The sequence below is a fragment of the Temnothorax nylanderi genome, unplaced genomic scaffold (assembly GCF_030848795.1).
Source record: "Temnothorax nylanderi isolate EJ_2023f unplaced genomic scaffold, tnyl_v1.0 TNYL_tig0264_pilon, whole genome shotgun sequence".
NCBI lineage: Eukaryota > Metazoa > Arthropoda > Insecta > Hymenoptera > Formicidae > Temnothorax > Temnothorax nylanderi.
The window spans coordinates 13,457-26,911 of record NW_027249326.1 but is presented as its reverse complement, the minus strand read 5'-3'; the positions used below and the strand labels follow the sequence as shown (position 1 = coordinate 26,911).

General features: G+C 35.6%; 1 protein-coding gene across 1 annotated transcript in view; it reads left to right on the top strand.

The window, feature by feature from the left end:
* LOC139780135 (inactive dipeptidyl peptidase 10-like) overlaps window positions 1–11,463 on the top strand; it is a 199,573-nt gene extending 188,110 nt beyond the window's left edge. Inside the window, exon 6 of the mRNA XM_071718636.1 lies at window positions 11,241–11,463. Within this exon, the coding sequence (XP_071574737.1) occupies window positions 11,241–11,448 (208 nt within the window). The 3' untranslated portion in view covers window positions 11,449–11,463. The remainder of the gene's footprint in view (window positions 1–11,240) is intronic.
* The last annotated feature ends 1,992 nt before the right edge of the window (window positions 11,464–13,455 follow it).

The window sequence follows — 13,455 nt, the reverse complement described above, 5'->3', positions numbered from 1 at the left end:
TATATTGTGTTTGTTGCCCGCAAAGCGAACATAATATATTATATATTATTTAATATAACGCAGCATATAATAAAAAAATATAACATTTATTCCCTAATTATAATTTATCTCTCCAATAAGATCAGTTGATATCTAAAAAAGTAATTCTCTATTTCGTGAAAGTAAACCACGACGTGACTAATTTTAACTGCATTTTGTACTTTTTTTAAATTTTGAAAAAACTGCTTTTAAAATTATTTTGCAACGCGATGGTACATTTGCGAAAGTAATCTGGCGCGATGTTATAAAAAATGCATGTCTCTTATTTCGAGTTATTCTCGACGAATCCTCAAAATCAAAGAGCGCCAAGTGCGAAGATTTTCTTTCATTCTTTTTTTTTTTTCTTTTTTTTTTTTTTGCGAAAACTGTAACACGACAGTTTGTTCACGCGTGGTGGCAATGATGCGGAGAACAGTCGTGGACCAAGCGGAGGGGGGGGGGCAGTAAACTCGCCGTCGTTTTTGGCTTTTGGTGTCGCGATAAAAGGCAGAAACGAGAGTACACCGGTACGCCTGGGGGCGAGGGCAAAAGAGCGGGGAACGAGAGCGAGAGACGGAGAGCGACGGGTAAATAAGCCGTGAGAGTTACCTTGCTATATATTCCGCGCCTGGCGATGCGAAGCGAGGCGAGACGAGGCGAGGCGAGGCGAGGCGAGGGCCAGGCGAGCCCTGTGTCCCGCCATAAACCCGGTTTGTACGCCGCATGAATACCGGTGCCTTTATTTATGGCTTTTCGGGAAGAAGTTTGCCGCGCGCCGAGGACGACGAGCCATCCGAGCCGACGCCGACGACACGGCAGTCAACGTCGCGGCTTACGCTTTTCATCGATTTTCCGCGGCCGGCTGAACGCCGCGCGCCGCGCGCGAACGAAAACGCCGCGGGGTCATTGCGCGAATCCAGCCGGAAAGACCCACCGGCTTTTTTCGACGCAAAGCGCGGAGGTAGAAAGCAAATGGCTCGGTGTAACGGCACTCTGATCCTGTTTTTTTAAGAACTCGCGAACATTTGTCTCGAACCCTAGATTGTTTGTTCCGCTATGGCTCACCGTCTCTAATAAATACCGAGTAATCTTCACTGCAGTTTTTCAACGCGCATTTCGAAGTGAGGATTGTTCGTAGCGTAGTTACTAAAATAATTACAATTAATGAGTGAAATAACGGTAATGAATTATAATGTATTGATACATACACGAAAAAATGATGTATTAACAGGTATAAAATCTGATTGAAAATAATCTTATTAATTTAATGACAATATTAATGAAATTCTTTCTCATTTGAGAATGACATAAGCCACCAGATTTTCGACTTGTAACGTTTCTGAACTATGGGGATGTTTTCTTTAATGTAGCGATGGTTTATAAGGGTAGTAATGGTCTGTAAGTTTTTTACAACATATATACCTGCACGTTCTGAAGTATTTTCTCTACAATTTAAATCAGGATAAAGTAACAGGAAATTAGATTGCAACGTTTTGACGTTTTAAGGGTGGCTTTTGCATGTAGGGGTAGTTTAGAGGGTAGAAAAATTGTTGAAATTTTGTTTTTACATATTTGATACTTGCTAACTTCAATCCACTATGAGTCGAGTATGTTAAACTCTTGCGAGGCGGCCGTTAAGGACGTTCTCCGGTGCTTATACTAGAGAAAATCGATTTTCTTTAGATTTTCTTGAAACTGTGAATATACGTTAATTTAGGTGTGCTTTATGCGTGGTATAAATTTCAGTACCTCTTCCGGTATAAAAAATAAAGATACTGAGCCTCAAAGTTTCAAAAAAAATTTTTAAATTTAAATTTTTTTTAGTTTTGGCATTTTTTCCTTATAGAACTCGACGAGAGGAGCAACTTTGGTCCTCTTGGCCAACCTCGTATCTCTTACCGTTTGGCCTGGAAAACCTTTTCATTAGTAAAAATTGAAACTTTGAGGCTCAGTATCTTTATTTTTTATACCGGAAGAGGTACTGAAATTTATACCACGCATAAAGCACACCTAAATTAACGTATATTCACAGTTTCAAGAAAATCTAAAGAAAATCGATTTTCTCTAGTATAAGGACCGGAGAACGTCCTTAAAGGGTTAAAACAAGAGCGTAATTTATTAACAAGATTATTTTCACTTATTGTTAGACTAATGTTGTTAATACAATATTAGTTTTTTTAATGTAAGATTTCAAGCGATTTTCATGTGCTTATTATTCCCAAACGTATACGTGTGGTTACATAATCGTAAACGTGTTTGTTTGTTCCATCTGTAATCTCAGAAGCCGTCACAAAATCAATTTCAGAACGCGATGCATACTTTTGGTTTATATCCGAACGGCTCCCGATTTTACTGTCTGCAGAGAAGAGGCTCTCTCTCTTTCTTCGTCTCGTTTCTCCTCTCGTTCCATCCCTCTTAAACATTTTCTTCCTATTCTCTTTCAAATGTATACATAAGTGTATGTGCATCTGGAAACGTATCTGAGAACATATGCATTTGTGGACACATATTGCGGCGACGTAAGATGAAACTCGCATGTTTCGCGATATGTTCGAGGTTCTTTTATAGATTGGAATTTCCATGAAAGCAAAATTCTCGTAAAAAGTATAAGCAGAGAACGCAGTGAGAATTAACGTAGCGAAAGATCGCTTACAAATATGGTGCTCGTTTAAATTTCAAAATCTCAAAGATCCATAAAGAAGATAAGCCGATCGGTTTGCTCGATTAAACGAAAACTTATAGCACGTCTTACTTCTTATAGAAGCAATCGACGAGTCAAAAGATCGTGATGTAAACTGGAAGGATAAGTTCGATGTTTCACGAAAAATCATTTCCGCGCAATTATTTAATTGATCTACCAGAGTGCTATGAGATAGCGGTTCAATGACTTCATTCGTTTCCTCCCGATAACGTATTTGCCAATAGTTCGTACGCGAATGGATTCCGATAGTTTTCCGTATGCGGAAACGGACGTTGCAGAGTTGGCAGTCTGCCACGTATCAGAGTCCGATCTCGATTTTAAAGCTTTTATCCGAAATGGATAAAACTTTTATCCAAAATGACAATGAAAAAAGAGAGAGAGAGAGAGAGAGAGAGAGGAGAGAGAGAGAGAGAGAGAGAGAGAGAGAGTGTGAGAGATAACAATGTCGAGCATGTGAGCGGAACACGTACGTCGCGTCGCGTCATTCTCGTTTATTCCCGTCGCATGTCGCGCGGAACATCTTATTGCTGGATGCGTCTCGAGCATCTTGAAACTGTGCATCTTAATCCGACGTTAAGAGAGTGAAATATCAAACTTTATTAGCGCTTTTACGGCACGTGAGATAACGCGATAAAAGGACTATATTTTCTGTAGATATACACAGCCAAAAAGGTCGATTCATAAAATCTACGGCTTTGGTACTCGAGTAAACAAACGGTTGGAGTGTTTCCCGTCGATTTACATTGTCTACATTGTAGGATCCTACAATGATATTTTTACGACGCACGCGAGGGCAAAAATCAACTTCCCTTAATCGGCTTTTCTCAAGCCGTTTGTAAACAGCGTCTCTACCTAATCGCGAACGAGCGCAAAGAGGTCTTTAGTCTTGGCAGAAATTACCCGATCCAAACTTAATTTACGAGGAAGTCGTAAAATGCGGGCATTAGGAAAAAAACATTGAAAATGTCTATTCGACTATTTTTTTTACAGACATTTAAGTTTATTTCTAAAGAAGCGCAAAACAGAATCATAAGATTGAAAGAGAATTAGAAATTTAAATTTAATTAAATTAAATGAGGATTACGTAATTAATAAGTGGGCAAGAAGAAACTTGCACATTGCTTTCTCATAATTTTTAAGTATGCAAATTATAAATTTAAACATTACTTCCTCACAATTTTTAAGTATGCAAAATATAAATTTGCACATTGCTTAATCAACATTTTATTTCGCTCATAAAGCTTTCTCTATGAGGAAGCCTGTTTTTTTATGCATAATTATTAGTAGATATTTATTAATTTCGCTTTCTCATAGAGGAAGTTTTATGAGCGAAATAAAATGTTGATTAAGCAATGTGCAAATTTATAATTTGCATACTTAAAAATTGTGAGGAAGTAATGTTTAAATTTATAATTTGCATACTTAAAAATTATGAGAAAGCAATGTGCAAGTTTCTTCTTGCCCACTTAAAAACTATGAGGAAGCAATGTGCAGGTTTCTATTTGCACACTTAAAAACTATGAGGAAGCAATGTGCAGGTTTCTACTTGCACACTTAAAAACTATGAGGAAGCAATGTGCAAGTTTCTACTTGCACACTTTTTTTTATTGTGATAAAGCTTTATTGCAACTAATATCTGTTATACTAATATCTGTTATACTCTTACAAAAATCAATTTAATAATTAATGTTTTTACTAAAATGATCCCTACTAATTGCGGATATATCTTATTTCCATTTTGTTCAATACCAACCTTCTTTTAATGATACTCTATATAAAATTATATCTCACGTATAACTTATACATGTAACTTTTTAAGCAGAAATTGGTAACTCCTTCACCGATCCTCGCAAAATTCAAAAGAACCTTCCTTTAATGATAATCTATATAAAATTACATATACATCTTATACACTTTTTAAGCAGAAATCGGTAATCCCTTCACCGATCCTCGCCAAATTCAAGAAAAAACTGAAGAATATAACAGAATTAGAAATAACCCGATATCTCAAAATTTGCGGAAGTTAAAACAACCACAGACATTTCTCCAAATATTACAGACCTTTGATCGCGTATAAAGCTGGGTCTAATCAACCAAATCTTAAAGAATTATATATAAAATAGGGGTAGAAAAAACTGAAGAACATAATAGAATTAGAAATAACCCAATCTCAAAATTTGCGGAAGTTAAAGGTACCACAGACATTTCTCAAAAATTCAAAATTTTGTATAAAGAAAGAACCTTTTTACCGATTATCGCCAAATTCAATACCAACCTTCTTTTAACGATACTCTATATAAAATTACATGTATAACTTATACATGTAACTTTTTAAGCAAAAATCAGTAACTTCTTCACCGATCCTCGCCAAATTCAATACCTTCTTTAAATGATATTCTATCCATCAAATAACTTACACATTTTTTAAGCAGAAATCGTTACACATTTTTTAAGCATAAATCGGTAACCCTCTCACCGATCCTCGCAAAATTCAAAACAACCTTCTTTTAATAATACTCTATATAAAATTACATGTACATCTTCTACACTTTTTAAGCAGAAATCGGTAATCCCTTCACCAATCCTCGCCAAATTCACTAACAATCTTTCTTTAATGATACTCTATCCATCAAGTAACTTAGGGTAGACCGAGGCGAATCGGATCAATATAAGTTTTAAGACAGTTTTTGTTAGTGTTTTATTTCAAACGAGCTATTTTATCGTGCTAATTAGTAATCCGATTCGCCTCGGTCTACCCTATACATTTTTTAGGCAGAAATCGGTAACCCTTTCACTAATCTTTGCGAAATTCAAAACAACCTTCCTTTAATGCGATACGTTCTATATATAAGATTACATGTATAACTTGTACACTTTTTAGACAAAAATCGGTAACCCCTTCACCGATCATTGCCAAATTCAACACCAACCTACCTTTAATGATACTCTATCCATAAAAAAAATTAAGCTCGATATCTCAAAATTTGCGAAAATTAGAGCAATCATGTAGATTTTTTTAGATAGAAATCGGTAATCTCTTTATTATTAGCAATTTTTATTAATTCTCGACGCCCTACACGGAATGAGGGAAGTTCCAGGTTCGAATCCTGGCTGAGGTAATATTTTTTCGTAATAAATTTAATAATTTAATCCTCTTCTAAAAAGGAGATGTAAAGTTTATTGTTGTCGCTTTTCCGCGATGCCGATTGGTTCTCTTGCTGCGCTTACTTCATTTGCAGCTGTCATTGTATATTTTGACAGTTGTGTGTATCAAGGAGTTAATAGTGTAATAGAATAGCATAATGTTAAAGCTAAATAGCGCGCGCGAAGCGCGCGTCTGTAGTGTCTAGTTTAATAAAAATAAGATGCTTATATACACAAGTATCAAAGATTATATCAATTTAGAAAAGACCAAATCCCATGGTCGAAACGTGACGATTAATTCGACCAAAACCAATGGTCGAACCGTCATGATATTGCCAAACGTTGTTGATTAAAAATAGAGTTTTTTCTTGTTAATCACTATTGGCGGAACAAATATATACTTTTCGGTTTTATTAATTCTATTATATTCTTCAGTTTTTTCTACCCCTATTTCATATATTGTATAATTCTTTAAAATTTGGTTAATTAGTTCTTGAATTATAGAAATTTCGGTAAATTTGGCTGTTTGTTTAAACAGAAATCGGTAACCCCTTTATTATTAGCAATTTTTATTAATTCTATTATATTCTTTAGTTTTTTCTACCCCTATTTCATATATAATGCTTTAAAATATGGTTAATTAGTTCTTGAGTTATAGAAATTTCGGTAAATTTGGCACATACATACATACATACATATATACTAGGGCGACCCAAAAAAAACGATTATTTTTTTTTTCAAGTCTCCTATGAAAATATGTTAGTTTATCATGTTTTAAAAGCCCCCTCCAAAGGACAACTCAAAAAAAAATTTTTAAAGGGTCGCTCAAAATTTTTTAAAATTTCCAAAATTGTCAAAAATTGATTTTTTTTTTTTATATAATTTTTCTCGTGATTTCATTTCTTTCTACATGAAAAATCATGAAAATCCTGAAAATTTCAAGTCAAAATTTTAATATTTAAAGGTCGCTCCAAATTTGTTTAAGTTTTCAAGTCGAGTACTTTATATCTTTTCGAGCTACTTCTGAACATGAATATTAACGAACTTAATATTTTTCTTCTTGAATTTGACATGCTAAAGAATGGAATTAAAGCACGAGAAACAAAAAAAAATTTAATGAACAATTTTCACTATTTTAGTATAATTGTAAAAAAATCATAATTTTTTAAATTATGTAAATTAATTTATTTTACAAAAATTAACATTTTAATAATGTTTTTATAATTTTTTTTTACATTTTTATAATTTTTAAACACAACAATAGTCAATTATATACATCATTTAGAACAACAATATCTTTTAACTTTCTTTACCAAAGTATTTTTTTTCCATACTAATTAACACTTATCAAAACTTAACTTCAGTTTACAACTTATCAATATTTAATTAAATTAAAAGCAAAATCAAAAACAATACTTGTTGCAAGTGATTGAAGCTAACAGAAAAATGTTTTCAAATGCTACCAAAAAGAATTTGATGACTCGTTTTGATAAAACTGCTGAGTAAAATTAACTACCCTTAATATAGTTATCACTACTAGAACCTTGTTAAAGTAAATTTTTGATTTTGCTTTTAATTTAATTAAATATTGATAAGTTGTAAACTGAAGTTAAGTTTTGATAAGTGTTAATTAGTATGGAAAAAAAATACTTTGGTAAAGAAAGTTAAAAGATATTGTTGTTCTAAATGATGTATATAATTGACTATTGTTGTGTTTAAAAATTATAAAAATGTAAAAAAAAATTATAAAAACATTATTAAAATGTTAATTTTTGTAAAATAAATTAATTTACATAATTTAAAAAATTATGATTTTTTTACAATTATACTAAAATAGTGAAAATTGTTCATTAAATTTTTTTTTTGTTTCTCGTGCTTTAATTCCATTCTTTAGCATGTCAAATTCAAGAAGAAAAATATTAAGTTTGTTAATATTCATGTTCAGAAGTAGCTCGAAAAGATATAAAGTACTCGACTTGAAAACTTAAAAAAATTTGGAGCGACCTTTAAATATTAAAATTTTGACTTGAAATTTTCAGGATCTTCATGATTTTTCATGTAGAAAAAAATGAAATCACGAGAAAAATTATATAAAAAAAAAAAATCGATTTTTGACAATTTTGGAAATTTTAAAAAATTTTGAGCGACCCTTTAAAAATTTTTTTTTGAGTTGTCCTTTGGAGGGGGCTCTTAAAACATGATAAACTAACATATTTTCATAGGAGACTTGAAAAAAAAAAATAATCGTTTTTTTTTGGGTCGCCCTAATATATACATACATACATACGGACATTTTTTAAAATTACGATTTTCCCACGTTTCTGAACAAGGAACACATTGGCATCGAAAACTAGAAAAACAATTTTTTCTTCGGACTTTTCTACCCCTATTTCATATATATAATTCATTAACATTTGGTTGATTAGACCTAGTTTTATATGCGATCAAAGGTCCATATACGAAGTTTATGAAAACAAAGCTTCCTCTATGAGGAAGCAAAAAAGTTATAAACAATGTAAGGGATAAAACGTATTTATGTAGTTCAAAGGAGGGATTTGATAAAACTTTATTACCACAAAATTAATTAGTGTAACTTTATTTATATTGTATGAATAATAAGTCAATTAATGCACGTGATAACGTGATAAGAGATAATTTATTGCCAGCAATAACATACAATTCCATAATAGTTTCTGTCGTGCTGAAAGCATCAATAATGTAGTTTCCTAAACGTAGCGTTACCAATATGCAGAAGCACCTCATATTGGTGGGAACAATAATACGCTACACCCATTTCGATGTTAATTGCATCTCTGAATTATAATCGTAATTATTCCCCGCGAGTAATTACTTATTTGCCGTTTTATTCGATCGTTCCCTCGCCGGTAATAATCCGCCGCGCTATTGTTTGGATTTCGAACCTTTGACGAAGAATTTGTGGCCCGTATTACGTTTCCCCGGCCAAAGCCACCGTGACAATACGGCGCGCGCTGTAGTTATGCGGGACTATGTCTCCGGGTTGTCCGGCAGTTCCAAACTAGGAACCCCGCCTAAAATCATACAGAGTTACGGCATTGTTCAACCGGAACACTGTGACATCATTGTTGGTTGCAGCAGATCGGTCACGAACGCTAAGCAATAATAACGCGGACGTGATCCGACAGCTTACATAGTCCTCTATCTGTCTCAACTTCATGTACCCGAATTTCGATACCGACCCCGTTGTAAGCGTGAATTTGTCCGATTGATTGTGAGATCGATGAGCGAGACGAGCTTAGAGGAAATTCGGATGATTTAAACCAGCCTAAGTCTTTTTTAAGATAATTTAAAACCTACTAAAGATAGCTGAACCTTGTTTTCACTGAGTTGTAATGCCAAATATTTGTTACAATGTATTCCTAACAAATTTCGTTTATTTATGGTGAGTTTAATGTTATAGTTATATAAAATTTTCGAAAAGATAGATTTTTGTAGGGTAATTTGAACTATGTCGGGTAAGGTGAACCACTTTATATTAATCTTGCAAAAAATAATTTTTATTGCATTTTAAGACGTATCATACTATTATATAAAACCCGACTGTTTGTCCGTCCGTCCGTCCGTCTGTCCGCGAACTACTCATTCGTTAGTTGATCGAATTTTTACCAAAAGTATATGAAACAGGGGTAGAATTTTCCGGGGAGTGCCATGACGTGTATAGTTTTTCGTTACCGATTTTCTGGAAACCGGTTTTTTTTATATAGAAGACAAATGTCCTGATTGACTGACTGATTCATCAATGCCCAGCCCAAACCTTTGAATCGAATTTTTACCAAAAGTATATGAAATAGGGCTAGAATTTTCCGGGGAATGCCACTATGTGTATAGTTTTTTGTTATCGATTTTGTGGAAACCGGTTTTATTTGTTTTTCTATTTTTTCGGGAAATAATCGAGAGAGAGAGAGAGAGAGAGAGGGAGAGGGAGAGGGAGAGGGAGAGGGAGAGGGAGAGGGAGAGGGAGAGGGAGAGGGAGAGGGAGAGGGAGAGGGAGAGGGAGAGGGAGAGGGAGAGGGAGAGGGAGAGGGAGAGGGAGAGGGAGAGGGAGAAGAGAGGGAGAGGGAGAGGGAGAGGGAGAGGGAGAGGGAGAGGGAGAGGGAGAGGGAGAGGGAGAGAAGGGGGAGAGGGAGGGGGAGGGGGAGGGGAGGGGAGGGGAGGGGGAGGGGGGGAGGGGGGAGGGGGAGGGGGGGGAGAGGGAGAGGGAGAGGAGAGGGAGAGGAGAGGGAGAGGGAGAGGGAGAGGGAGAGGGAGAGGGAGAGGGAGAGGGAGAGGGAGAGGGAGAGGGAGAGGGAGAGAGAGAGAGAGAGAGACTATTTGCGTGTCTTATTACATATGTTCTCCGGGGCGAAGCCCGGGTAACCAGCTAGTTAATAATAAAATAGTCTTATTACATTAATAATAATAATTATTATATTATATATTTATTATACAAACTATCTCTAAATTATCCGATATTGCTGTCTTTACTTTTTTATTGTACACAAAGAAATGTATATCATATGACACTTGCTAAATAGAGTACACTAAATTTCTATCTTAGTTTTACATGCAACAAAAAGCGACTAAGAATCTGTAAAGTAGATTGACTGCAAAATAAAAGTTTATACACTAACCTGTAAGCGATACACACCAAATCTTCAATTTTAATTATTAACTTTATGACGTTGCGCTATGTTGCCACTTTGTACGTTAGATTAAGAGGCCAGCAGCTAGTAATTCCACTAACTTGATGTTTTTGGATCTCGTATTTCGCGTTTTATATATTTTGTTATTATCTCGCGAATAATTTCGAGAGAAAAGTTTTTATGAAAGTGTGTGTCGCGGCATTTCGTCCAACGGGCGGTATATTAGCAAAATTAAAAATACAAAATATATGAGACGTTTAGCCTGTCGTGCTACCTAACATTATTTCGTAACATTTTTCACTTCTCAATTTAAGGCAATAACACGTACGCGTGTATGTGTGTGTACTCCATCTTCTTGGCTTCTACTATGTTTTCTCCTTTTGTAATTTTGTACAAAACTAGTACTAAAGTAGTAAAAAGTACTCTTGCATTCGTAACATTTTTACCGTAACCGCGCACATCCGTCTTTGAAAGCGCAATGTCCTGACTGGGAGATAAACTGATGAACATTTTATTTACAACGGGAAAACGTGAAATAGGAAGCACGAAAAAGCGGGAAAGTTGCGCGCGTCAGTTTCTTCTCCGCGAAAGCGTAAAAACCCCCCGCGAGTGGTCTCTGTCTTGGAAAACGCAGGCGCGGCGCGGCGGCGAGAAAATAACTGCGAGAGTCGTTGTTTTCACTGTATTACGAAACACGTTGTTTGTTATGTTTGCAGAATGGAGACGATATTGGCGGCGAACGAGTCGACGCCGTTGCAGCTCGCGACCTGGGCACCGCGCGGCAACGCCCTGATCTACGTTCACCAGAACAATATCTACTATAGACCGGAGGCAGAGGTGGCCAATGACTATCAGATAACCAGCACGGGAGTGTTTGGAACTATTTACAATGGAGTACCGGACTGGGTGTATGAAGGTAAATAGTCTAATCGAAATGTATTCCATATTTGTTCTTTATTAAAATTGTCCCTCCGTCTGTAAACGTGGGTCTACGGCATCCAAAATAATATTTGCTTGTAACTGTAAAACTTGCAAGCCTACTAGAAAATATTAAATAAGTGATGTTTATCAAAATGACTATAAAATCATCAACTACAATGTGGACAGATGTTTTGTGAATTTTTTTCAGATTCTTTAAAATACTTTGAGGTAGAAAAAAATATCGTCAAACGTGAAAGATCCACACGTTTACACTCCGAGGGTGCAAAAAAAACTTTACAGACGAAGGGTTATTTAACAAGACTTTCTTCTGACAAATTTTCTGCGTGGAAAACGCTTTTTGAAAGCATGGCGATCTAGTATTTTCAAACACTTTCTTTTTCGCATTAAAATACATCTCTTTTTAATTGTTCAACTCGAAAGTAATACGTGAATGGAACAGAATGAAAAAGATAACAAGAGTAAATTGAGTTAAAGATACGAGGCTATCTAACAAGCGTAAATCTTGTGTAAAGCCGATATATCGCGCTATGCACTTTTAGCGATCAAACTACACAAAAGAGCGTTTCAATTCATTGCGCCCGCACGCGTATGGCAACAATTCAACGAGTCACGCAATATTTTTCATTTATCCCTTTGAGGGATCTGTTTCTACAAAACGTATACAACAACCCCCCCGTTTAACGTAAAAATATTTTATTTATTTTTTATAAAACATTCGTTTAAAGCGGAGCTGGCAACGCGACACGCTGCAGGAATACAGCGATGCAGCAATGTATACGAGGCGTTGAATAATTCGACGGATATTGTCCGCTCTGTAATTTCGTTTAACTGAAATACGTGAGATTAGATGTGAACGCCTGTTGTTGCTGCTTATGCCGCTCTTCTCGTGCTAAGTAATAAGAAACTAGCTTTATGCTAATGGCTAATTAGAAATGCAAATTGATACGGCTTTTACCGGGAGGAAGAAAATATTTGTAGTTGAATGCTACGCACGTGCCATCTCCCCTTTATTGCTCTCTGTCACGTCTAACTCACTGAAAATTAATATACATATATTCTAAAAAATTGTCTATGGAATCACATATACGAGAAATTAATCTATCTGTCGTGTCATAGAATTGTAAAATTAAATCTATCGTTTTTATTATTATAACCGGATCCCAAGTCAAATTCTTTCTTTCTTACAAATATTGCGAACTCTTAAAATATTATTCACTAATCGGATTTGCAAGTTCTTATTTCGTGCGAAACGATAATACAGGACGACGCGAAAGAGAAGCGCCGTATATTCAGCGTTGTAATTCGCATAGCCGATGCTCCTGTTGGTGTTTGCCCGCGTTTGTACATTGCTGAATCTTCATCAGCCATGCTCTTTTTTCCAACCCTTGTCCCTTTAGACGTCGCACCTCGTTTTATCGCGCGGCGACAACCGGTGAATCAACGGATGAAGGCGCGTAAAAATTCATCAGCGTCAATCGAGAAAGTAAGGACAATGCGAGAGAGTTTGATGGTTACGGTCTCACTTCCAGTAGATTTAGTTTCTATATCCTGTGAGTGACGCCCGTCACGATGAATATGTATGCCATAGCGGTAATAAATTCGGCATCGATTCCACGCGTGGAAACATGCAGGAAGAGAAAGAGAGAGAAAAATAAAGGATGGAAATACAGCTTTGTTTCAATGGTTTGAAGATACCCATAGCTAATTTGATCGAAATTTCAAACACCATTATTATTCCACGTAAAATATGTCTACGTCCGTACAGGCGCTTTAAAAACCGAAATAATTTCGCATTGTCGACGTTATAAAAAAATTTTATTAATTAAATAGCCCATATTCTGGAAGTCGTACATCGCGATAAACGGGTGAAATCGACTTTGTCGTCGAATGTCAACAATAATCAACGATGGTGAATGACGGTTATTATTGTTCGCGATTGTTATTGCCAACTTTCCCGACAGAGCCGTATAAAAACGCTCGCGGCTGTGA